Raw genomic sequence first — 27,230 nt, 5'->3', positions numbered from 1 at the left:
CTGCAACACGAGGCTGTGACTGGCTGTGCATCAGGCTTGTTTTTCCATATCTGGCGTCATTGCTGGTGTGTTGGCTTGTAGACCGTCCTGCGGGCTGTGAAGACGGGCAAACTGCGGGGGGGACATTTCTGCACACCTCTTGAGTTTCTTCAAAGAGCTGCAGAGAGACAAGGGGGAGGAGGGAGATCACATAGAGGCGGGAGGCAGAGAGGCGAAATCACCCTCGTCCCTCCTGCTTGTGAGCAAGGCACTGCTGCTTGAATCCGTTCTCCTCGGCTCTCACATGTAACAGGAGAAAATGCTCAAGTTCTTCTCTCCGCGGGATGACGAGAACGAAAGCCTTCTTGGAGCGATAACCGAGGGTAAGAAGCTGCACGGATTTCAATGGAGGTGTGAGGATGCTTTACTCTTCCAGTCACTGCCTCGCGGGGTGATGATACTGCGCGTCTGTTTGTCACAGAAACACGCTGATACAGCATTTGGCTGAGCGCATACACTGCATCATTTGTGTGTGTGTGTGTGTTGCGCACGTTTCCCCGTGTGTGAAGAGGGGCTGCGCACATAACCCGCGCTGTCTGGAGACTCCTCCAGAGCCTTGACAAACATCAGCTCAGTGATGCTCTGATGTGATGTAACGGGGTGCGGGGTGAGTGTCGCATTGCCGGCGGCCTCGGTGCCTGCGAGCGGATTAAAACATTTGCACGTGTGTGTTGAATGCGTCACTGTCCCGGGAAGAGAGCGCGCTCGGCGGACCGGATCCGTGCAAACCCCCGCCGCTGAAATCTTTTACGCAGGAACGACGCCGCCCGGCTCCCGTTTTCTCTGATGCCGCTTTTCAAACGAGCTGCAATGCAGTTTAACCTGGCGAATAAGTCATTTAACCAGTTTACGTACACGCTGTTCTCTAATTATCTACCAAACCACATAATGTAGACTACACACCGTACGTGAAGCCTATGAATTAAACTGCCGTTAGTCCTCTTACTCTTGGTCTGAGTTATGACTATTCGTGAATCACCGTAGCTCAATAAAACGTCAGCGGCGCATTCATTAACTCCCGCTGGCTGCTGCTAATTTACTGGCACTGAACCCGTAATTGTCCTCATTCACAGGGGACATTTGCTCCTAATAGAGAAGCTCATGCAGAAATCATGAATGGTTGTATTGCGGAGCCAAATGAAACACACACAACGTACAACGTGTGCATGCTCGAGTTATCATATCAGTAGACAGGTCTGTGTGTGTGTGTGTGTGTGTGTGTGTGTGTGTGTGTGTGTGTGTGTGTGTGTGTGTGTGTGTGTAACACAAGTGTAACAATCTGCTTTATACTATTGGTTTATACTTTATAAAGATCCAGCAAAGGTTTTGTACACTCTTAACAAGCACCCGATGCAAGATGCTGTACAGAGCCAATTAAACACAGAACCACAAACTATTGAACTTTTTGTTCCCTGGGGGACCAGTAGCTCTGTGATATCATCAGTCACTTTCACAATTACCTCCAGCTGTAAGTCAATATTTTGTTGAGCACGTTAAAAAAAAGAAATGAAGAAAGTCCTCTTTCATTAGCTCAGTCACAGCCCTCAAGGGCAACCACACACTAATGATGCCTTTACTGATGATTGAAAGCTCTGAGGTGCGTTCAGATTGGGTTGCATTGTATTAAGTGGCCACTTAGGACACTTCAACAGCCTTTCCACCTAATGAGTTATTATTAATGAGCATGCATGCATTATGGTGTATGTAAGTGTGACAGAAGGAGAGATAGAGACGTGCCTCTGACTTATTGCTGATGGTGTCATTATGCTCCTCCTTGAAACAGATGAAGGAGACAATCCATCTCTCCAGGACACCAAGCAGCACTGGCTGAACCGGCCCTGCCTCCTGGTGCTCAAAGACGGGGATGTGTCAAAGCCAGGACTGGGCTGTGGACAGATCAGAGCGGATTCTCCGGCTAAAGCCGCCTCGGATGCAACGGCGGTCAGAAGTGTGTTTGGACAATGTGGGCAGAAAGCGTGTGAGCATCCTGCCAAAGCGGCTTCACACTCGCACATGGAGGAAGGCAGCTGCACCGTGACCTCCATCTCCACATGGGGGGAGAGGGAGTCCTCCAGCCCCCTGGTGTTGAGCCCTGCAGAGGCAGCGTGGCCAGATGAGGAGGAAGACACGCAGGACAGCGAGCCCCAGGTACTCCAGTCGAAGGAGGACTCTGTGATTGAGGAGAAGGAGCTGGAGGAAAGTCCCTGCAGCTTGGAGGCGACCGCTGCACCCTCCTCTCTTTCACACGAGGAGAGGGAGGTCAGGGAGCTCCAGAGCAGGTTTAAGATGAGCAGATCTAATGGAGGAGATGAGACAGACGCCGACATGGATCAGACAGGCAGTGTGGAAGGAGCCATGGGAGAGTGTGCAGCTAACGCCGTGGATCCAGATAATGAGTCTCATATGAGCCCTGTTGGTATCCTGTCCAAGGATCGCGTCACTGTTCTTGGGGAAGTAGCGCCAGTGTGGGTCCCTGATGCTGAAGCTCAGGTCTGCATGAAGTGTGGGGTCAAGTTTACATTTACCAAGAGGAGGCACCACTGCCGCGCCTGTGGGAAGGTGAGGACAATTCTGCCTGTTGTCTGCCTAATCAAATCTCAAGTGACATTTAACCACGGACTTGGTAGTTGATGTGTGAACTGTATGTGCCTCTGTGGTGTGTGCATGTGCATGTGTGTGTCGTCAGGTTTTTTGTGCACTTTGCTCCAGTCTGAAGTTCAGGCTTACACACCTGGATGGCAAGGAGGGACGTGTTTGTGTTTCCTGTCATTCAACCCTCATCAAAAGTGAGCACTGATTCTTTTGTCGCCGTCAAAAGCCGCAGTTTAGAGTGACCAAGGCACAAGTAATTGTCACATCTTCTCCTCAGCGACGCCTCCGAGGGGAAAGAGGAGGGTGTGGTTTGCTGATGAGATCCTCGCCAACAAGCAGTCAGAGTCTGCTCCAACCACACCGGTCAGGGAGCCCACGTTCTCACCGCTGACGAGGCGAGCGCTGGGCGGCCATGTTAAAAGTCACGGGGGGTCACCGCAGATCAGGAGGGCCTCAAGGGCACAAGGGGCGACCAATGGTGTAGGTTCACCCGACACATGACACTAAAGATGTGACAACAGAAATGTGTTGTTCCATGATTTAGAGGGAAATGGATGTCAACATTTAGACATGAGAGATAAACACACTCTCCTCTTCTTCTCTCCAACTGTAGGGGGGCGGTGGTCCTCACAGCTGGGGCACTACAGCTTTAGTGAGCAGTGCTGCCAACCTCATTCCTCTGGATGGCCTACCACCCATCCTCACCTCCACAGGAGTCAAAGGAGGTAAGTGCTTAATCATTAATCATTAATCCATGTTATGTCCTCTTCATTAGTGCAGATATTGATATTTTCTAGACCCTGGCTTGGTCTGGCTTTTGTGCCTATATGGATAGCCTATGCCTATGGATAGATTTGTAGAGAGAGAGAGGAAGTCAGGAGGCTCAACCAGTCACAAGGGCTCCCTGTCATTTTGATATTTTCACGTCTTATACAGTGTGGATAGTGTGAGGGGACATGAGAAGAGAGAAATGAGTTCTTTGCAGATCAAACAGCACAACACTAGCTAAAAGCTGGTTTCGGACGGCACTCAGTAGACACTTTGGTGATGAAGTGTAGATGGATTAAAACGACTGCAGCAATTATAGATACGTGCTGAACCAGCACAATGACTCATCTGTTCTGATGAATGAACCTGTTGCTGGTACTGTGAAGTTTATATTACGTTTCCCTTAAGGGGTTGAAAGACAGAAACATGTGTTAATTTGCAGCCTTCATTTCAGAGCGGCAATTCACAGCATTCAGTGAGTTTACATGCAGAGCTTAATCGAGCAATGTTCAAAATCCGACTTTCTGACTACAGTCCTTGTCCCAGTTTACATGCAGCGGAGAAAATCGAATAATTAATGGGAACATGTTCCTCCTCCTCCACACTAGTTGGTGATATGTGTCTTTTCAGTGGGATAATACCGTGTTAATATGGCTCGCTTTTTGGTTGACCTATCACATCATATAATAAAGAGTCGTTCATGCAGCAGACAGGTATTTCAAACAATAGTACATTTTTTAAATCTCGTACGTAAGATGCGCGCTATCCCTCAGGTGGTTCTTCTACCGGCTCTGTTTACCTTCTTCTTCTTCTGCGACCAGCTTTCTTGGATGTTTTTGTTTCAGGGTCACACGCCAGCACAGTGGTTCTGGAGCATTTGGACACACATTAACCTGTTGTCTGATTATACATGGCAGAGAAAAACAAATTCCAATTGCATTATCTGGGTGTCTTATTTGGATAAAGAGAACTCCGTTTTTAGTCGGAGTAATGTGTTTACATGCACTTAAGTTCTCCAGTTATAGTCCACTTAAGGCAGTAATTCGTTTTTTTCATGTGCATGTAAACGCAGTTGAGACGCAGATGACTCTCTGAGGCTAGCAGAATTATATCATACATTACACCAGCCTCCTGTGATAAGTCCACCCTAACTATGTCTCTTTTGTCCACATTGAAGAAGTTCTTCTAACTTCTGAAGAAATCTTAAAATAAAGCCATGCAGCTCTCAGATGAGGATGTTTACATTGATCAAGCTTTATATTATGACCACTGACAGGAGAAGACAATAACATTAACCGTCATGTGAGAATACAGTGTTCTGCTGAGAAACTTTTGGACCTGGCATTCATTCATGTGGATGTTACTTAGACATGTACCACCCACCTAGACCAGACCAGACACCCCCACCCCATAGCAATGACACTCCTTGATGGCAGCAGCCATCCCCAGCAGGATACAGCCTGACACAGACACACACACAAAAACAGATTAGGAACAACTAAAAAAAAAAAAAAAACATGAAGAACAGCACAAAGTGTTGACCTGGCCTCCAAATTCACTTGATACCAAGTATCTGTGGGATGATCCACAGAGGCCCCTCCCCTCAACCCATAGGACCCAAAGGCCCCCACTAATAACATTCTGTTGTCGGACACCACAGGACACCCTCAGAAGACCCATGTCCATTCTCTGATAAGTCACAACTGTTTTGGAGGCACAAGGAAGACCTACACAATATTAGGAAGGTGGTCACAATGTTATGCCTGATCAGGGTAAATACTAATATCTGGTTAAACAGGGTCCTTGCATCAGTTGTTATCAATCCTTACACAGTTATCAATTAATTTTCACAAGTCTTCCATGTTGCTGTTAGGGTTAAGATTAGGGTTTTGTTTTTGTTTTTTGGTCAGTCGCCACAGAAAAAAAAATGTTTTGATAGTTTTAGTTGTAGAAGTTATTCTAATCTACTGTGTACTTGTCTTTTCCCTCAGACTACACGGTGGAGGAACAACCCTCTGAGACGCTGCTCATTCAGGAGTTGGAGAGTGGCAGGGCCAAGCCGCTGGTCTTTGTCCTCAATGCCAACCTACTCGCCATGGTCAAGCTGGTCAACTGTGTGTATATTTTTACTTTCTTTTCAAAGCACAGGGTTGACGAGTCCTAAAAATCACACTTAGACCCCTAAGTGAGCCCTAAACAAAATCATTCACATCTCATATTAACACACTCTCCTTTTACATGCAGGAATTCATAATCTCTTTAAAATGTCCCTATAGCCCCGTGAGGTCGCATTTTCATTGTGTGACAGATGTGAACAGGAGGTGCTGGTGTATGACAACAAAGGGGATGCATGCCGTGGGCCAGGTGGAGGTGGTGGTGCTGCTGCAGTGCCTGCCCGAGGAGAAAAGCTTCCCCAGAGATATTTTCAGTCACTTTATCCAGCTTTTCAGGGACACGGTGACAGGTCAGAGTCTGACACATTAAAATGCGCTCTCATGCTGACTGTTTTTTTTTTCCTATGTTGTCATGCACCGTACATTCTTTTCCTCGTTTTTCAGGGAAAATTGTGAAACACCTGTCACTGTCCCGGTTTGGCAGTAGTTTCTTAGGCAGCGAGGAGCATGCAGGCTTCCTGTACGTCCGCTCCACTCTCCAGTCTCTTCAAGGTCTACCTCTGCCAAACCAGCCCTACCTCTTTGGGCTGCTGGTCCACAGAGCAGAGGTTGCCTGGGCCAAAGCCTTTCCCTTGCGCCTCATGCTGCGACTCGGGGCCGAGTACAGATGTAAGCCAGGCACTTGAATGAAACCGTCCAGCCATAATGCCACATGTTTCCTCTTCAGCTGCCCACATTATTTCTCTTTTTCCAGTTTACCCGTGTCCTCTGTACAGTGTGCGCTTTAGGAAGCCATTGTTTGGGGAAATAGGTCACACCATAATGAGACTGCTAGTGGTGAGTATGCTGGAACGTTTTTGCTGTTATTACAAAACCGCTTTCAAAGAGATGTTTGGTGTCGTAACTTTCACCAAACTTCCGTGGGCCCTGTTCTTTAGGACTTTAGGAATTACCGTTACAGCCTGCCAATGGTGTCAGGGCTCACTGTGGATCTAGAGGCTCAGAGGACCTGCATAAAAGTACCAACCACCGGGTATAAAGAGGTGAGACTAAACCTCAGAGAGTTAATGCTGATGTCTTTTCTCATCACCGCAATCCCTCCTTTTCTGCCCTCTTATCTCACGTTAGCTAATGAAAGCTCTGACCAAGTCCAATGAGCACGTGCTGGCCATAGGGGCGTGTTTCAATGAGACCGCAGACTCCCACCTCATCTGTGTGCAAGCGGATGACGGCCAGTACCAGACCCAAGCCATCAGCATCCACAATCAGCCACGCAAAGGTAACATCGCAGGATTTAATGTGTATCTATGTGTGACCCTTTACATATATGCATAGATTAGATTGTGTTCTGTATATACATGATACATATACACATGATATATATATACTTCATTAGCACTGTAACCTTTTACCTTAGTGGAGCGTCACCCGTATAGAGGCGACCTTAAAGCTGCCAGGCTGCCAGGTCCTTACCTTGCACCACTTTATCTTTTGTCCGTGAAGATTTTCAATCGTCCAGGTCATGGTATATCCAAAAACAAAGCAAAAACAAATGCAACTCAACTTGATATGTCACCACCCGAGCTTGAAGGTCACCTGACAAGTGCATGCTAACATGACTAGGGTCTGTTAATGACCAGATACTGGATATTCCATGGCCTGGATGACCAAGAATATAAACAGGCAAAGGCTTTTTACAATAGAAAAAGGAAATCAAAGGAAGAGCAACAAGGTTTGCAGTGTGTCATCATAACCAACACTAGATGGCACTGCATCATTTAGTTTTGGTCTTGTAACTTTACAAACTGGATACATCTTGACTGAAACAACAGTTTGACTTCTTTCTTTCTCCCTTTCTTTCTTTAGTTACTGGATCATGCTTTTTTATATTCAGCAGTGCACTGAAGGCATCTGCAGGATATCTGGCCAAGTCCAGCATTGTAGAAGGTAGGACATGCACTCAGACGGGAAGTTAGAGTGACCTTTACTTTCACCTTCCTGTTCGCAGGAAATTCAGAGTTCAGTTCTAAGTAGTGCACCCCTGCTGCAAAAAGTGGTTTATTCAGAGTGTGTTGATCTTTGTATGTGTGTGTGTCTGTGTACATTTTAACAGACTGTTTGTCTAGGCGTGTGTATTTGTTTATGCATGTGTGTGTGTGTGTGTGTGTGTGTGTCTCCATTGGCGTGTGTTTGTGTGTTTCTCCTGTATCGCTGTCCCCTCTCCCTAGATGGGTTAATGGTGCAGATCACCGTGGAAACCATGGCGGAGCTCCGTCGGTCGCTAAGGGAGATGAAAGACTACACCGTCACCTGTGGACGCCTCGACCAATCAGAGAGCCAGGAGCTTGTTTGTGTACAGTGGGTGGAGGAGAAGTGCACTGTGAACAAGGGGTGAGTGAGTTTGAAGTCCATGTGTCTATTGTGCTCAATCAAGCAGAGCAACATAGCACTCATTCATAATTTATCGTAATGCGGTTGCACTACATTGCACATTTAAGGCTACATTGCACATTTAAGGCTATTCTAAAGCCACTGACAGGAGAAGTGAATAACATTGATCATCTTGTGACAGTTCAAAAAACATGCTGGGAAACATACTTAGACTCAAGGTGTTGACCTGGTCTCTAAATTCAGGCACAAGGGAGACTTACACAATATAAGGTCATAATGTTATGTCTGATCAGAGTATATAGTATATGTATATGTTTATTTTGTCAGTTTTCCTATATTTCCTTATATAGCATATCCTTATATTTGTCCTTATTATTAAAATGCATTCTATATTATTATATTTCTCACAATTTTTTTTATTTTCCCTTTTATCTCTACACTCACACAGGCTGTTCAGTTATGTAAAACTAAACAGTGTTTGTGTTCTCTAGTGTCATCAGCCCCATTGATGGGAAATCCATGGAGTCCATTAGCAGTACAAAGATGTTCCAGAAGTCTGAATATAAGGAAAACGGGAAGATCATTCGCTGGACAGAAGTACGCGTGACGCCATGCTACAAATATTAACATACAGCAACTGGAGCTGAAACGGCCAGCCACATTTACATGTGTGCCTTGTGTGCAGGTGTTCTTCCTACAGAGGGGCGATCATCCCAAAGAAGGTGCGGCTGACTCTGCTGAACACAACCGGCTGACAGAGCGCATCGCCAGGGCATTTTGCTTGGCACTGTGTCCACACCTTAAACTGCTGAAAGAGGACGGGATGGCCAAACTGGGGCTCCGGGTCACTTTTGAATCTCAAGAGGTCAGAAAAGAGTTTGAGTGCAGAGAAAAGTATTGCTACAGATACGTGTCAGGCTGCAAGTGGCCTTAAAAGCAGCAGGAGAAAGTGATGTGAGGAATAGCTCCACGTAGAACCAAGGTTCAGTAGCTGAACATTGGTCACAGATGAATTAAGCTATTTTAAGTAAAATCAAATATGAAACTTCAGTGTGTAATATAGGTCTCACAAAGGTGATAATAACATCTCCTGTACAACTACTGAAACTCATTCATGGGTGTTTTTTTTTTTTTTTATTTCAGGTGGGATTTGTAGCTGGGAGCAACGGTCAGCCCCTCCCTGCTCAGTACCTCAACGCCCTGGATAGCGTGCTGATCCCCGTCATCCACAGCAGGGGGCACAAGAGAGGCGACAAGCCCATTGTGATGGAGCTCATCTTTTACATCCTGGAGAACATCACTTAGAAACGCTCGCACACACAAAGACCATATTAATTCATCTTCTTAACCCTGACCACAGCTCTGTCTCCAGCACTCCTCATCAGTGCGGCCATCAGTTTCAGGGGCAATAAAGGCAATACCGAGGATAAACCAGATCACGTCCGAGGTCTGCGTCCATCTCATCCATCCACGACCAGAGAGCTCTCACCCAGCCGCAGACAATCTGGCCGCGCATGAAACCTACGATGGACCATCACATCAGGGTGCACCTCTTGCACTGTAGTAGTAATGACATAGCTTGATTCATGTCATTCATGTCACCAAGTTCAACACATGCTCCAATACGGAGAATACCTTTAAAGTGGGAGCTGGATTCAGCCCCACGACCTTAAAGCAAAGAGAAAAAGAGAATGACTTGAAGTACTGTTATGTAGTAGATCTGTAGCAGTTTGATGCACACCAAATGAATGCCTGAAGAATGTTTTCATACTGGATTATTTAAATGGATTGCTCATGAAATGTATCGTCAGCCTGGAATAAAAATTGCAACAATGACCGACTTAGTGATCGTTTACTGACTGGGACCCTCTGCTCAACACTTGCTTCGTTTAAACTGTGGCATGCAAATATTTTACTTGAATGTGCTTGTTCTGCTGCTTTAATTAGACCAAGATCCTATACTTGAAATGTGACGCATTGCTCAACATCCCTTTTCACTTGTGGTCTATTCAACCCAAGGAAATGTGTCCTTGTGACATTTTGTCTTAAGTTGTCCTTTACGAAGGATTATTTCAGTCACATTCAAATTAAGCAATAGAAACCTTATGTCTTAACACTCCACTATTTCACAAGAGTATAGAAACAAGAAACATCTGCTTTTTGCATGAGCCTTTTGTTTTAGGCTGCTAGCCGCTGCATTTTCAACTGGTTTAAACCAATTTTAAATTAAAATATGCTTAATTTATACATTTTCTGTAGTAATTTCATCAAGCAGTCGCCACCATTTTAGATGCTGGACAAGTGGATTCTGTAGCATGCATTTGCAGCCTGAATCTACACAATGAAGACTTTCTTAGATAACTCGCATTTGTGACCCTGGCGAAGCAGCTGAGTCGTGAGGGAGTAGATCCGGTCTGCAGGATGCCTTCTCTCTGCCTTGTGCCGTCAGTCTTTATTAAAACAAAGCAGAATGGATCTCTTGTTTCCCCTCCTACGAGCTACACATACTTGGGATAGCTAAGTGAAGAGGCCCTGGCTAGTGGGGCAAATACTTCTCTGTGCAACAGCCTAAAGACTTGGCTTGTCAGCAAGTCACACAGCAGCTTCTTATTCTGCAAGAAAATACCGACACGAAATGTAAAGATAATTTAAAGTTGAATTTATTGGCATTTTATTTTTAAATACACAACGTAACAAAATTTAGAAAGTCTAAAGCATATTGATACAATTAGTTATTTTTGTTGGTTGCTGTGAAACTATTTACAAAATGTACTTTCAAGTTTAATAGAAACTGTACAGTCATCTGTCCACAGTGGGGTCAGTGAGGGTCACAAACGGTGAAGAGAAGTGGGGTGAAAAGGCCACCAGGGTGAAATTAAACTAGGAGGTTGTTTGCAACATCAGTGAAGAACATTTAGGTCAAAACATCTTCTCTTCATTCATTGTGATGGTTCACCAATGCAAAAAAAACCAAACCAAATGGAGGACCCCGGCTGTGGAAATCATCAACCACGTTGTTCTCCCATGTTTTGCATAAAAAAACTAAAAACATAAAAGAAACAGCCAAAATTTTCTTTGGAATCCGTACTAGTTTTAACAGGTTCACTGGGTCATACTTCTTGGGTGTTTCCTTCAACAGTTCCTAAGCCTTCTTCATCTTGCCCATGTGAGTGCTGCCGTTCTCGTGGTGAGTGGAGCCGTTGCTGGTGCTGCTGATGCCGTTGCTGGTGCCATTCTTGTGGCATTTGCCAGTCGTGTGCGCTGCTGTGCCATTTGTATAAGCCTCTGTGCCGTTCTGACACTGCTTAACGTCCTGCTTTGGCAACCGCTTACCCTTGACGTAAGCCTGGATCCAGAAGTTGGAGAAGAGGATGAAAAAGAAGGTTCCGTACATCCAGATGAGGTGGATGATCATCGGGAACTGGTAGTCGCAGCTGTCCATAAAGTAATACTGGGTGGCATGGACAGATACCAGGACGAACTGGGTCTGTAGGGAAAAAATCAGGCGTCAGTTATTTCTTCACTTAATGAAATAAATGTATAAAATACTCTTGGGGCAACATCAGCAATTACGCTTTTTCTTAGTAAATGCACTCAAGCCACATCAGCATCCTAGAGCTAACATGTCAGGTTCAAAGTGTATGGTATACACACCAGCTGAATGGCAGTCATGTATTTCTTCCACCACAAAAACTTCTGGAATTGTGGTCCAGCAGCAGCGAGGCCGTAGTAGAAATACATGATGACATGGACGGAGGAATTTACCATGGCATGGAAAGATCCCATTCCACCTGGAGTAATGATCAAACATTAGACCGACTCAGGTGACAACGCAACCTCCAACCTTCTATTCCAACAAATATCAAACATGATAAAAAAAAAAATAAAATAAAAGCAACAATGGAAGCTAAGTAGAAACCAAATCAACAACAGTCAATAGTACTAGTCTATGTGTACAAGACTGGTAGCAGGATGAAGTAAGAACACCCATGCTTCCGGCTGCATTCGCTTTTCTTGTTCAAAAATCACGATCCGTTATTGTGTACTCACCAGGAGCATAGCCGACTCCCCACCACCAGGTCCAGGGCATGAAAGAGTGATGGAAGATGTGCAGGAAGGTTATCTGTCCGTGTTTTTTCCTCAATACAAAGAACATCTAACAGAAAGAGGATATTGATTAGTTAAAGCCCAGCTATGTTGGAAATAGGAGTAAAACAATAGGAACTGAACTTACTGTGTCCATCAGCTCAACGATCTTGGAGAACCAGAACAGCCAGGCCACTCGAACCATCTAGTGATGACAAAACAATCAACAGCAAGTTAATTCAAAAACCACTGCAAGAGCATTAAACATACGGATTGATTGAATACTAGCGAGTTGACGTACTCGTAGAGCTTGAGGACTGTCGGAGGTATCGATTGCATCACATCTCCATGTGTATGTTGTGGCCCAGCCGGACATCAAGAACTGAAAATGACAAAAAGAAATTCTGATTTATTCGGGTATTACATATTCAACTTGCTAATCATTACGTCAATTCATTTACCACTTTAAATGCAGGTGACGCAACACACTCTTACCTCATACACAATGAATACTGACAACCCCACTAGCACAAAGTTGTACACTATCATAGCTTCCTTGAGCTGGAATGGTTTGCGATTGGCCATTAAACGAGGTCCAAGGTACAGTACAAAGACGAGGTAGGACAGCAGTATCGCGGTCATGGGAATAGGACTCTGCATCAATGGATATTCCTTCAGACGTGGATCTGGAGGGAAAAAAAAAACAGAACAAAACATTTAAGGAACAAAAACAAAAAAAAACAACAGCTACTTAATATTTTGACAGTAAAATCACCTACCAATTCCTGCCAAGAGGAAGTCATAGATGTCCATGGCATGTGAGCCAATCTCCTGTATCTCCCGAAACATAGTGGCCGTCTTGTATTGCTGTGACCCAATTATCTACAAAGAAAGCCAACAAGCTCAGTTTCATCTCGCCAACAATGCAACAATCCTTCCACAAGAGAAGGCACTGAACGGCTGTGGAATATCACTCAAATCAAGAAAACAATATTAAGATCAATGGTCTGTGGTTAAAAAAAGCAAAACAAAACAAAAACAAACAAAAATCATTATGCACAAATCAGACTTTTCTGGACACATTTGCGATGTCGGGCGGCTTCCGGTTCCCCTTCTGTCCTTTTTCTTTTACTGTGGAAACATTAATGGGACAGTTTTCCCAGACAGCAACATTTTGAAAATTAAAGCAAAAAAAAATCAATTATTCGTCAAATGAGTGTAACAATTAAATAATATAATTTTATTGCTGGTGATCATCCGATAACTCGTAGGAGGAGCATGTCGGGATATTTCCCGATTCTGCAGGAGCGAAACGCAACTGCTGTTACAGGAACGCTCATCCCTCGTCAAACAAACACTCCCTAGAAAATCCCAGGATGCTTTGCCCCGGCTCGAACCACTCATCAGACATGGTCTGATATCAGAAGGGAGGTGCTACAGAGAACTGGGAGGCATCCCTCATTCCACACTAAGGCTGACTGTCTGTGTGCGGGATTCATGCCAAGTAAAGACACTACAATCAATCTGCACTCTTAAATTAAACTAAGATGGACAAGAAACAAAAAGGGAAGTTCTTGATCAATCAACTAAAAGCTCAAACTGCAGAACCCTTGACAACAATGTCGAAGTTTATTACAGTAACCAGAGCTCCTTCTTTGTTATGCGGGGGCATAATAATTATAAGGTTGCCACTGAAGATAGGATACATCTGTTCAGCTTTTACGGCGAGCGGTACTTCCACAATGGAAGGTGCCTTGACATGCAGGCTGCACACAGGAATGTTGCCATGGTTTTTAGGACTGTGTAATGTGTTGACAAAGGATTCTCATATCAAGTGTAAACTGCAAAGCACAGTGACAAAGTAAAGGACGTGCAGGGTGCGGTCTCCTCTCACCACGGAGGCCCAGAGGGAGCCATTGTTTGATGCACAATCAATGCTTTGAGTTTTCACTGCCCACAGAGTAAAGTTCAGACCTCCTTAAGCCAATATAGTTAAAAGCTAATCGTTTGTGTCTGTGGAATGAGGGTCGGATCACAGGTGCTGCTCAGAGGAAAAAAAAGACAAAATCCGTCCCCTCGAATACGTCAAGACATTTCTACTTTTACTAAATCCCGAAAATCACTCACCACTTGTTCACCTCTGCAAAAAAGTGTTTTACAAAGTTCACCGTGAACATAACTGGCCTGTAATTTGTGCATTCATAGCGTAAATGTAAACAGATTGTGAACAGCCCAACAGTGGAAGCAGATTGTATCTGACGTAATGGACATTCCTTTGTAGATAAAACAAACAAACAAAGAAAAACCCTGCAGTTTGTTCTCTTCAAAGTTTTTCTGTTTGTTAATCACAGGGCTTTCAGTGCATCTGTCCTGTTGAGTTCCTTGTTGAGCTTGCAGGTTACTGAGGCCAGTAGACCAGCTTGTGACAGCTGCCATCACCATGTACCTTCCTTCCATTCAATAGGAAGTTACAGGCCTCAGTGTTGTCACCATAAATGAGCACAGTTCAGGTACACGGCATTTCAGAAAACTCTTACACAGAAGGCTGTGGTTGTTTTTGAATCGACGATGAGGCCTTTGGTCAGGCATCTCACATTTCAACAACAGTATCATCATGTCTGCTGTGCACAGTCTGTCTTGTTCTGAGGAAAAATGCTGAACAGTTAAAATGATCAGATCGTAATCTGGTCATGTCAGAGATAATACCTAAGATATAGTAACATGAGTGAACATGAACTTAGTGGCAGTCTGATGACATGATACTGCTTAAATTTGACTTTTTTTAGTGGAATTTTGAAGCCATTTATGGCCAGTTATGCTGCTTAAGCATTTCGATTCATTAAATCTGAGAATGTAGGAAAGTACATCTAGTTTGTTGGGACCAAATAAAACCTTTCTGGTTCAAGACAAATGATGGTACACATGTTCAGAATAGAGAAGTCCAATAATCTGTATGGTTGTTCTTGCTATAAATAATTTCCCAGTTTTCATGTGTCTCTCTTTTTTTAAAAAAACAATACTGAGCAGTGTAAACAGATAGCAAGTCAGGGGGAGAGTCTTGTGATAATCAAAAGACTAAATAAGAGAAAGGAAAAAATATTTCTGCATCCCGAGACCCAGATGAATACAGAAATTCAAAGAAAATGAGGCCCCTTTCAAACCATCTCAGGAAAACCACAAAACGTACCACCGACTAGCAAAAAGATCATTTAACAACTACTAACAACAGTAGCTACAACCCGTAGCCCTGCCACTACTGTGAAATATACTGGATCTAGTAATAAATAAATGCAACACATACCAAACCATTTAACTGCTACTATCCCCTCTAATTAAAGGCTTAGGCATTACTCCAGAATTTGGACTCGTAGCACAATGTAAACTGATGCTCTGCGTTATTAGCTTATCAACGACACTTGACACAATTCAACAGGAGGATGGGAACTTCCTCATGAGAGAGGTCCAAAGTGTCTATTCCCATGACAGAGTGATGCAATTTAGCTGTAGGCATGTGACCACCTTAGCACATGTCTATAGCAAAATGCCTTCATTCATTCTCACCAGATATAATTTAACCTACATCAAATAATTTGCACAAACATAAAGTTGTGTTAAAAGTCCAAAAATGCCTGACACATAACAAGCACCACCGTTCATTATTAAGAGACCTTGACTTGACAACAAAGTGGCAGGTTTGCTTCGTACAAGGACAGCTAGAGTGGAAAGGAGGGGGAGGGAATATTTCCTTGGAGAGCCATGTCAATGAATCATAGGGATGGAAAAATGGAGCTCATGAGTTAGGAGTTAATAATGAACAAACTGGCAGCAGAGCCGTGATCATGAAAAAAAAAAAAAAAACACACAGGGGAGAAGCCAGGAACCAGTTTGTTAAACACACAGTAATAAAAAGGTAATTTTTACACAACAGCCTGAGATCCTCAAACCACAGACAGAAAAGAAACCTTCCAAACCGGGAGCTGCTCAACAATGTTGACACACTCCACACACACACGCGTTAGTTCACCTTCTATGCAATGTTGAACAACTTACCTTGTTGAGACAGGAAGTGTCCCCTTAAATCAACAAACGTCAGACTGGATTTCACTTTCGCAGCACGTCAAAGCCTCTCTGCGAACTACAAGGGAGGACGGGTGGCAGCAAAAAGAGAGAGAAAGCGGAGAGAGGGAGAGAAAGAAGCGGAGCGAGAGGGAGAAAGGGAGAGAGAAGGAGATGGGGTAAGGGAACGAGAAAGTAAACTAACAAAGTGTGACTGGTACAGCAGTCTTCCGAATCCCCACCCTCCCTGACTCATACAGTGGATGAATAACTAGCTCACAGAGGGAGAGGGAGGGAAAGAGGCTGAGCCGAGAGAGAGCGAGCGAGAGAGAGAGCGCGAGAGAGCGAGCGAGCGCGAGAGAGAGAGCGCCGTGTGTAAGTGAGTGTCTGAGAGTACAACTGAGGAGAGAAAGATGACCCCTATTTAAACTCACACGACAAAACACCTCCAAGTCAACGCGACTGGCCATTTGACTGACGTAAGGACCCCCGCCCTCCGCGCTCTTAGTCACACCCTCTACTCGCTGAAACAACCCTGGAGTCGCCCCGTAGGTTTTCCTCTCTGGGGTGGGCTGATAATATTATTCACAGGGAGCGGGCGAGAAGTCACTGGCGACACTGTTATCATGAAGGAGGCCATTGTTATGCCTTTACTGACCCTCTACCCAGCCAACACCCATAAAGCAAAACCAGCTTCCATGTCTTTTTCTCCGTCAAGTGACCATCAGTGGTGAAAATGCCTCAGTCGGGCGAGAGAAAAATAACAAAACTTCAAGCTATGTGGTTGCCTCTCCTATGCTTTGGCAGCCAAAATGTTGTATACCGTTTTCTTCTGGGGTGGTAAATTCCAAACATATCTGCCCTTTTTTAATGGAAAGGAGAAAGAGCACAGCACATAAAAGCCTCCTATAGATGAATGTAACACGTTAGAGCAGAAGTCATCATGACCCATAATGAAATTGATGTTTACTCAGGGTTGGATTGTAGGGCTACTGCCAGACAAAAACGAACTGCTTCAAAAGGAAAACATGAGTCATCCGATAATGCTTAAAATTCTTCTGCGTGTGTTGTAAGGACATTTTACTCTTGCAGATTGTAAATCACTTAATGTGATCTCGCTGCCACGCCCGCTCTGTTCCAATGAGGAACAAAACATTAGTTCCGATACAGATTGCACAAGATGCAAATGGAGCAATGAATGGCTGAAAGCTTGTAGTTTTCACCATTTCTTCAAATCAATTAGTATAACTACTTATGATTAATGCAATTTGGTCAGAATAATGGTTTTATCATTTAGTTCAAATAAGATCAATGTATGCATGTGTCATCAAACAGCAAGACAATGCTATTTTTGCAGACCAATACAGAAGCTAAAAAAAATGACAAGTCAACACTAGAACATACTCATTAAATGAAGTTTTAAAATTAGTTCCAAGTTATGCATCAACAAGTTCTCTAGCACAAACGTTTTTTGCACAAAAATATCTCTGACAGACACTATTCAAACTTAGTGTTCAGATCAGAAGATTGAATGGCAATAGCCTCCCCAGGGTTGCACTGTATCTGACTGGGCTGGTTTAACCCGTCACTCTGGCCCTGGGGGCTGTAGGGGGAGTGGTATTCAGCCCCTCCTCCACATACTGAAAGACACCCAACAAGGAAAAAAAAATACATCATCTGCAGCTACAGTCGCTGACAAAGCCATTTCAAATATGACAATTATCCCGTTCCAAGTACGCCAACCAACAACCCTTTGACAAAGTGAAGACGGGAGGATGCAGAAATACCAATTATGGGAATTTACAAGAGTAAAAAGTCATTTAACTCCCCAACTACCAATACGGTTGACCTTTGAATTGTGATAATCATCAACACTGCCCTCATCTTGTAAATGCCAGACCAACTGAAAGAGAAATCAAAACAAAAATAAACTATGTAGTTATGTAAGAGAAAGGAAAAGTGATTTTTTTAAACATCCACTGAATGAAACTTAACACATTTGGTTGAGGGCAGCATAAGCAAACCTTTTAAATACATTTTTATTAATGAATGTTCACCTTCCAAGCATACAGGTCCACTAAGTCTGGGTTTAATAGTCGGGTGGGTTTCAAGTCTTACATCGAAAGAGCCGACTTCGATTCATAAAAGACATGCAATTTCCTGCATCTTGTTGTGGCAAAGAGATGAGTCTACATACAAGGGATGATCCAAAGTAGGACAGAAGCTACTTTGAAACTGAAATATCTCTGAATAATAGATCTTTTATCAGAATGGTTGCGATACCCAGCCCTGAGGCTAACATCAGGTTCATTTTCAAGTGTGTGGTATTTGCATACAGTTTCACATGTAAAACAACTTCTATATTAAAAAGGGTAATATAGTTAACCCAATGTTATATACTTAAATATTAATCCTATATAGACTGATATTTATTTCAAGATATAGAAACAAAATATTGACGTGTCTGAGATTCAAGTGTTGAATTCTGGACTAATGATAATCAAGCGTGTACAGCAGAATGAAACCAAGTCTCCTTGAATTTCCAGCGGCAAGTCAAACACTGGTGTGACAAGTCTGAGTTTGGTGCCAGGGCCTTGTCACTTCACGGATATCAAATGAAACTATGCAGACTGAAAAAATTTCACTGCATTATGCAAGAGGAGCAAGTTGTTGTTTTACAGTATGAAGAGTCTGTGTGGATGGGAACCACTTTCAGGGGGTTAATGTATAATTTCCAGTAAAACTGCCATTAGTGCTTGACTATGATAATGAAACATCAATCTGAAAACTGAAATCCTAAAGGAGATGGGCTAAATGAACAAGAGGCCCATATGGCGAAAACAATAACAAATGTTCCAGACTAGCCTGCGGGATAACAATAAAATAAGGCGTTAGTAGTTGGCTCTTCTGTTGGCGTCCAGGGACAGAACTGTCATCTGGGGCTCCAATCCTCCACAGTTCAGTTACGTAGAACATAACCATGTCTCGATAAGACAGACAAAGACGTAGACAAAGACACGCTGCAGATAAACAAGCAGCTTTCATTCCGCACAGGATCCTATCTCACTCTGCTGCCTGTGCTACAGTTACAAGTTTCATCTTCATTTAATGTTACACAACTGGAAATTCAAATGTCCTACACTGTCAATGTGTTTACATGCACAGCTGAACAGAGCTAAGCTCAAAAGTCGACTTTCAGGATGCAGTCCTTGTCCCAGCTTACATGCAATGGAGAAAATCGAATAACCTACGTGAACATGTCCTCCTCCTCCACACTAGGTGGGGATATGCGTCTTTCCAGCGGGTTAATACAGCCCCCTTTGAGAATGACCTATTACGTCAAATAATAAACAAGAGTTGTTGGTGTGGCAGACCGGCATTTCAAACGATAGTACAGCTTGTTAAATCTCGTACATGATATCCGCGCTACGTTTGATGCAGATAAGATGCGTGCTAGCCCTCGGTGAAAGGTGGACAAGAACGCCGTATGCCATCAGAGATGGTACAAAAACTTCCGCCTGTAACCATCTTGACCAAACTTGATGGTAAAAATTATACTGCGCAAACTAAGCAGCCAGTCTGCAGCCTCATCTTCAAAAGAAATAAAACATCAAATAAAAATATTTTGGCTGCCGACATGTTGCAAATCTGAATTATTTAACCATGTTCATGCTTATGAATGTCCTCCTTTGTCTTAAGATCTTGTTTTGTGATGATTCTGATTTTGAGCAGTGACAGCACATAACCACCAAAGGCTTAATTTATGGTCACTATCAGGAATGTTGCCGAACTCGCCTGGCGACTGACTTGTTTACACAACCTTCATTCATTGTGTTTGGGTGTGTGGTGGGTGGTGGGGGAGTAGTATCACCCTTACCTATGACTATTTAGACAAGACCAACGATATACACTGGTCTCATTCTCTCTAAAGTCCTCCCTCCCTCCCTCTCTCTCTCTCTCTGTCCCCTCTGCAGGTCTCACCAACGACTCAGATTTCGGGTATTTTCCACAGACAATAGTGCACCGAATCCTTGTGAATGTGCTCAAGTTCGTGCAGATCGTGGATAAACAACTTCAGCTCAGAACGTGCAGGAAACGATAAATGGTATCATCCGAACAGTCGGGAATTCATTGATGAGTTCATTACGACCGAACACGCAATAACAATATAATAATAGTAATCCCTCAAACAATTACAGGTATACTTAAGTATACTTAAAGAAATCCCAAACCTGCTAAAACAAGATTAAGCAAGGATTCAGAGATGCAAACATGCTCGAACATCCAGTTCAGTTGCAACATTGTTCGCAATGACCGCGTCTATTAAAAATAAAGAAGAAGAATAATAAAAAAAAGTCCTCACCTCAAATCCCCTTTACCTTGAAATGGTGCACATGTCTTTGTCATGCAGAAACAGTCGACCAAACCGACGAGTTAGGAGTATTCAAGACTTGAACATGAATGGAATGACACTCACCGTGTCTGTCATGAATACCTGGCACACTACTGTCAAAAAACTTCCACTCAACATGCATGTATGACAAGAACTTCCGCTTACATTCACGAAACATTCAGCATAGTGAAAACATTTGTAAACATGAACAATCGTTTTGTGATATGAACCATTTACACCAAAGACAGGGAGAATCTAGTCTAGTCCATCTGTATTCTTTTTGTGTAGCTACAGGTTGAAATAACAGTATTTTACACCTGATCTTTGCCCCAATTCCACAAAAACTGATGATGCAGCAGTTAAAAATAACTACTACGTGGGAATCAGACATAACTTGCAGGAAAATCTCTTTGCAGCTATGCATCAGAAACTGACGCAGTAATGATAATAATGCTAATAATAATAACAACAGTCACTGACAAAGCTGAAAACAAAACGTGTAGCCACAGTATCAGAAAAGTTGGTCAAAATACACAGCCAGCCATCTCCAAGGACATCAGGACACCCCCAGGGACAGATCAAGGACAGCACTTGCTGCATTAACCAACTTAACTCCAAAATCTCTGGTTCTCGGTTTAACAAATATAAATATATAAAATGTAAACAAAACATGGAGAAACAATGGCCACAGCCCAAACTAATAACATCACACCACAGGTATTTTAACCAGACAAATGAATGGCATTTCTGAGTTCAAGCACAACTTCACACTTCTTCCTTTTCTGTCAGTAAGTGAAAATGCTGAATGTCTGGTAGGGTAGCTTCTCCACCCAAACTGAAGAAACAATCCAGTCTCCTAAAATGTCAGCAATGAAGCACTTATTCAATGTCACCTATGTGCAATGATACTTCAAATGATTTAAACAATAACCTCTGACACCTACGTGAATCATCTGGTATGAAAACTCCACAAACCCATGAACGTTAGCGATGGATAAAAAACACTTTTATGTCGATATGTTTTTGACTCTTGAAGATGCTTGAAGATGATTCTTACCAGTTGTAGTCAAATAAGCTGCTTAATTACAGGTTCAATTAGGAAGTTGTGGAGAAAACTGTAGCGACTCATCAGACAAGTCTGAAATGTAGAAACTGCAACATGTCAGACAAAATGTAATCCCTAACATTTCAGTTTTTTTTCCTTTTTCCATAAAGTGGCGAGAATTCTCAATGTCATCAAGATCAAATGAACAAACAGAGACAATTACGGTTTCATTTATTTTGACATATTTATTTATATTTAAACTGCCATGTCTGTAATGTCAATAGCAGCCCAATCGACTACTGTAATATTATTATTTGTTATTGTAATCTGCGCGCAACCTTTTTTTGTTGCTGGCTCTCGACATACTCTGGCTGTGTTTGTATTTCAGGTAATATATAAATTTGTTGTGTTACTATTCTTCGCCTACATCACGCACACCTACGTCATCAACTTGTGTAGCTTGCACATCTTTTTTTACTTTTTTGTTTGTTTTTACTTTAGGGCTGTTTTTCTATTCATAAGTGTTATTTAAATGTGTGTGTATATATGTGTGCCTTCAAGCCTGGGGTCTCTGCAAAAGTCCATTATGTTCTCATAATGACAATAAAGACTCTTGATTCTTAATTATCACAGTTCACATTTTTAGTGGTAAATTGTGCAGAGTAAGTTATTGCCCATTGCTAATTGACGTGAGGGAAATACTTAGAAATTGGCTAAAGAAAGAGTCACTTAAGGAGTGCTTTAAATATTTGACATTTCTTTTCAAAACCAATTCTGGTCTCCAGTTAACAGTCAGTGCTAAGGTAAAGTTCACCGTTTCTACTTCCCAGAGGTCGTTACAATGAACGCACTGTTCTCTATCTTGTTCAAACAGTTTGGGTAACACTGAATACACAGCATGATCATAAAATATCCAAGTTATCACTTCGTGCTTGAACTAAGACACTAACCAGAAACATCCGTCTTGACAAGCACGCCTTAAACAGGCTGGCTGGGAATATGTGGTAACGGAAAATGAATCACCTACATTTTCCTCTGCTTCTACTACAGCTGCTCAGTGACCGGCAGTAGAAGACTGCATGAAGGATACTACAGGATAAACATAAACACCTCAGCCTGCCATGGCTTACCAGAGAAAAACCTGTTTTTGTGTGTGTGTGTGTGTGTGTGTGTGTGTGTGTGTGTGTGTGTGTGTGTGTGGTGAAAGCCAGCATTTGTTCTTCTAATATCAAGTCTGCTCTTGCCTTAGATGTCCGCTCGTCACAGTGTTGACACTGGAAGCCAATGGAGCGATAACAGAATTTGACACTGGAGCGTTAACAGTCCCCGACACAGCTGCAGTGTTTATATTACCATCAGAGATACGCCTACGCTACCTGACCTTGAGGCTCTTTGTCTGCATCACACAGTCGTTAATTACAGTTAATCTTTGTCCACTAAAGGAAGATTGACAATCATCTGGAAACAAAGGAGGACCACCTACAGAAAAAACATGCTTGGATCCCATGCTCACAGGTTTAAGGTTCTTCTGAAACATAATTAGCTTTTTCAGCTTTTGTGCAGACACTGCATCAGCATGTGCTACTTTACAGACACGTTAGGAAATACGTTTGAAATAGTAAAACTACTTATTGTTTTAAGTATAATAAGCCTATGATTTTGACAGCTAAACATTTTGTCATTAAAATGGCAGAAAGTCTAAATTACAGCTGTCCACAGTCCAAGATGTCTTCAGACTAAAATCCTAAACATTACTTTTTTTAATTAAAATGTACAAAATTTTGAGAAACAAGGGACTAAAGGAACTAAAGAAAGTTTTGCCATTTTTGTTTTTTACAAAAATATGCAATGTTAGCCTCAGCCCCCCTTGTGTATAATGCATATTCATTTTGGATGTGGTTCTGTCGTTCTACAAGAATACTAAAAAAATGAAATGAGATAAGCTCCTTGCAAAGACAAGATAAGTTCAACATTTGCTTGTGTATTGAAATTTTCAAGCCCATAAGCGCCCTATTCACATAATTTGAAAATTTGCCACAAAGTTGTGGAGACAGTGACCTCGGTGAAACAAACAACTGCCTCTTGTTGTTTATTTCAATAGTTTACTCGACTGATTTTAACTAACTAAAATGAGTTTGAACTGCTCTCACCAGGCCATAGCAGACACCAGTCAAAGCGAGTGCACTCAAATGTAACAGACCTGCATTAAATCTTTGCTTCGTGAAAGTTATGGTGTTCAGGATTTGTTTAAAATAACAAAGAGATGACGATGCAGTCTTTAGTACCGAATTGTCACGTTTCTATTATTTTGACAGCACCATGTTAGTCAGTGGACTAGGCTTAATAACAGAAACACGTTCAGTGTTTCATTTAATCCAGTTTAATCGCACCACAACCTACATCTTTGTTGAATTATCCCTTTATCCCACTGTTTCAATATAAACTTAAGTTTTTAACAGGCATGAAGTGAAGATTAACTGCAGGACAATTATCAGAATGGATTTGTTTTTACTAGTGTACCTATTCAACATATGTCGTCATATTTATTGTCATCTCAGGTCTCAACTGCAGAGTGTACATTTGTACAAAGTATTTTTTTTTTAAGCCTATTTTGAGTGTATTTAAGTATTTTTATTTGTAGTACCTTGTTTTTGGACCCTAGGCATCTAATGGGTTTAATTAGATTAATTTCATTGTACCTGTACACTGACAATGAAGAGATAGAAATGGAAAGAAAAGAAGTGCTTGTCTTAGGATGTAAAATATGTGTTTGGGATCTACTTGGTATGTGCATCAAACTCGTGTCTGTCTGTACAAAGTGGGCCTTGAGTCCTGTCACTATTCTCTGTCATGGTCAACAGTTGGATTCCGTTATAACATGTGGCTAATCTGAAACCACACTTCCTCTAATCTACAGCTACCCGTTATAAAGAAACAGCTGTTGTGCCACTTCCATTTATGTGCGAGACTAGTGCAAACTCCCTCAAAGTACAGAGTAACAATACCCAATGTGTGGAGGGAACCCTTCTGACAATCGGACCTTTGTCCGCAGCACAGGTACAAACGCGACGCCATCCACAGCTAAAATCATTAGCATACAAAATGGACAATTGCAAGTTTCCAATACGCATCTTTTGCCACCGGACGTGAGGTAAAGGATGACGCATAACTTCAATGTCACTTAAAATAGCTCTTGGGTTCCAAATGCAGATAAACTGTGTTTCGCCGTAGGGTATTTTGCATAAATAGAAGGACAATCAGCTAATTTAGTCGCCCGAATTAACAACTTGAATACGACGATGCTAAAATTAGTAGCGCGTGCGGCGCACCCACTCGTCTCTCCTCCCCCCTGAAAAATAAACGCACCTTAAAACCGACCCCGACTCCCTCAATCAACAAATAGCGGCCCGAGAAACAGTGGAAAAACTGTGGCAGGCAGAGGATACTCACTTGTTTTTTTGTTGCTGTTTGTTTGTTTTGTTTTCCAGAAGTTCACCCGATGTGTCTGTCGAAAGCTGAAGGATCCAACGATCCAGCGCGTGTATGAAGTTTGCTTCGCTTCCTCTTCCTCTCCGGCGCTTAAATCTTCCTCCTCCTCCTCTAGACCAGACCAGACCCAGCCCTTAGATGGAGCAGGGAAAAAAGGTGGAGTTTGCTCTGGTCGAACGATATGAATCAGCGGATTGTATCAAATGTCAGTGATCCTGGCGATGTGATCTAATCGATCCACGTGGAATATTTATTGTCTGTATTGCGTAATAAATCTAAAGACAACTTTATTGTAGTCTGCTGTAAAAACTGTGACGTTTATTTTATTTTATTTTATTTTATTTTATTTTATTTTAAAAACATTAAAGCACGCACAACCGCCATAGATAGATAGATAGATAGATAGATAGATAGATATTACTCAAAGTCCCTAATAACATTCTGTTACCAGACACTACAGACACCCTCAGAAGACCCATGTCCATTCTCTGAGTCACACCTGTTAATGTTATGCCTGATGGGTGTATATCTATAATACTTAAAACACAGAGTAGCTCAAAGTACACATGAGAAATCCACCTGCACCTTTTATTTATTAATGATTTAACAGTGTTTGTCTACCTTCATGTGCTTGAAGGAAAAAGCCTGTTTGTACAGTGTTTAAACAACAGCAAGACGTTTTACATACATACACCATCAACGTGTCCTCAGGCTAGGCGTGTCACTGTGTGTAACCCTGTAATGTAAATGTTAAAGTAATCCTACACACACACATGTATTAAGTGTGACACACAGATGCATACTCCACTTCTTGTGAGGTTTTAAGTGTTGAGATGCAGAGAGATTATCGCGTTGCATTACGGAAACCGCCAATAAGTTGTAAAGTGATGTGTGCTCGTGTGATACAAATGTTCCATCTGTAAATCAATAAAGTGGCTGTAAAACTGCTGCTTTAATACCGCCGATCAAGAAGGGACAACTGCTCAAATGTCAGAAATCTGTAATCTGAGATATGACGTAGATTTTATCACAGAACAAATAAATACGCAAAGATTCCGTTTATAATAACTCCAAGGTCTTTTTGACTTCTTGAAAGATGAAGGGTACTTTTTTATTGGTAGATACAGCTTGTGTGCATGGATATACACATACTTTATATACACATTGATTTCACTTATGGGCCATTCCACCAAATGGCTGCCATTTGCTTGTTGTAACCAATTTAAACTTAATTTGATTGTAAATTTTTTTTTCACCACTGAATCTAATAGTACACATATTTTACTATTCAAAATATGTACTGGTCAAACTCAGGCAAATGAGAAGATGGTCACATTTCTTTCACAGTGCTGTTACCAAACCTCACATGACATCTAAAAAGCATGATTTTCCCCTCAAGAAAGTGTCTTCTGTTTTAAAGAAGTGGTTGGTTACATTTATATTTGGGACAAAGTTGAAAACAGGGTGACAAGAATGAAAACTGTGTGTGTGTGTAAGTGAGTTTAGTTCTGGTGTGTCTGCCCCTTCCTAGGAGGCCCTCTCTAGTTTGGCCCATATTTCCATATAGTCACTGGCCTCAGTGGTGGGATGATACACAGAACGCAAAGTCTGTCTTAACGCACTCGCCAGAAAAACCTGTTGACCCCTATTTTGTGCATGCAGTGGACCTCAACATGTGTTTAACTTGTATCGGGCGATGCCAGTGTAGAGGTCACCCTTGCACTTCACCGCACACCATTTGCCAAGAACCTCAGGACTTTGTCTCCTGGTCCAGTCATGTTTCTCTTGATATGAGAAACAGGGCTGAGGTTTTGGCAAACACATGAAATTTAGCCACATAGCATCCATTCTAATAGTACAAGGACACTGGGCACGTCCTAGTGATTTACCAAGAATTGTATTTTTAAAATAAACAGATAACATCTTAGAAATAATTTAGGTAACAGAACATTGCGTTGACATTGGCCTTCTCAGTTAAAATATCAAAAATACAGAAAAATAAATGAGAGAATTTACTGTCATGCTTTCACAATATCCATGTAACTTTCTGTTCCGCATGTGACTTATGTAATGCTCCATTTTTTAAAGTAGGGTGATGTGTTAGGGAAACAGGACTGAGTGAAAACCCAGTGACATGACTAAGATATGTATTTTAACTAAAATATTGTGGATCTCGTATGAATAACGCAAAGAAGGGATATGGAGTTATACAATATTGCAAAAAAAAAACAAAAAAAAAACAAACAACAAAGACGTT

The 27,230-nt window shown here is 42.3% G+C and overlaps 2 protein-coding genes across 5 annotated transcripts; one reads left to right on the top strand and one right to left on the bottom strand.

Moving 5' to 3' along the window:
- The first annotated feature begins 98 nt into the window (after window positions 1–98).
- zfyve9b (zinc finger, FYVE domain containing 9b) lies at window positions 99–9,741 on the top strand. 2 transcript variants are annotated; one of them, XM_047587911.1, is made up of 16 exons: window positions 104–362; window positions 1,823–2,598; window positions 2,726–2,825; window positions 2,909–3,111; window positions 3,245–3,356; window positions 5,391–5,513; window positions 5,708–5,863; window positions 5,958–6,182; window positions 6,268–6,350; window positions 6,452–6,556; window positions 6,642–6,792; window positions 7,380–7,460; window positions 7,742–7,904; window positions 8,396–8,501; window positions 8,590–8,769; window positions 9,048–9,741. In XM_047587911.1, exons 1-16 carry the CDS (start codon window positions 299–301, stop codon window positions 9,207–9,209), a joined length of 2,790 nt encoding a protein of 929 aa, XP_047443867.1. In that variant the 5' UTR covers window positions 104–298; the 3' UTR covers window positions 9,210–9,741. The 2 variants fall into 2 exon arrangements, 1 of the variants encoding a protein (XP_047443867.1); XR_007112976.1 differs by lacking the exon at window positions 9,048–9,741 and having other exon boundaries at window positions 99–362; window positions 7,627–7,904; window positions 8,590–8,741.
- Window positions 9,742–10,542: 801 nt separating this feature from the next.
- On the bottom strand, window positions 10,543–25,101 carry elovl1b (ELOVL fatty acid elongase 1b). Of its 3 annotated transcripts, XM_047587132.1 has the most exons (9): window positions 24,935–25,085; window positions 16,041–16,125; window positions 12,770–12,872; window positions 12,486–12,676; window positions 12,292–12,372; window positions 12,139–12,195; window positions 11,955–12,060; window positions 11,559–11,695; window positions 10,543–11,391 (listed from the first exon to the last, which is right to left on the bottom strand). In XM_047587132.1, the coding sequence occupies exons 3-9, from the start codon at window positions 12,837–12,839 to the stop codon at window positions 11,047–11,049; spliced, it is 987 nt and encodes a 328-aa protein (XP_047443088.1). In that variant the 5' UTR covers window positions 12,840–12,872; window positions 16,041–16,125; window positions 24,935–25,085; the 3' UTR covers window positions 10,543–11,046. The 3 variants fall into 3 exon arrangements, with proteins under 3 accessions (XP_047443088.1, XP_047443087.1, XP_047443086.1); XM_047587131.1 differs by lacking the exon at window positions 16,041–16,125 and having other exon boundaries at window positions 24,935–25,101; XM_047587130.1 differs by lacking the exon at window positions 24,935–25,085 and having other exon boundaries at window positions 16,041–16,416.
- Window positions 25,102–27,230: the final 2,129 nt, after the last annotated feature.

The sequence above is a fragment of the Mugil cephalus genome, chromosome 6, assembly GCF_022458985.1.
Source record: "Mugil cephalus isolate CIBA_MC_2020 chromosome 6, CIBA_Mcephalus_1.1, whole genome shotgun sequence".
Taxonomy (NCBI): Eukaryota; Metazoa; Chordata; class Actinopteri; order Mugiliformes; family Mugilidae; genus Mugil; species Mugil cephalus.
The sequence above is the reverse complement of the archived record's forward strand: the minus strand, read 5'-3'. Positions and strand labels throughout refer to the sequence as shown.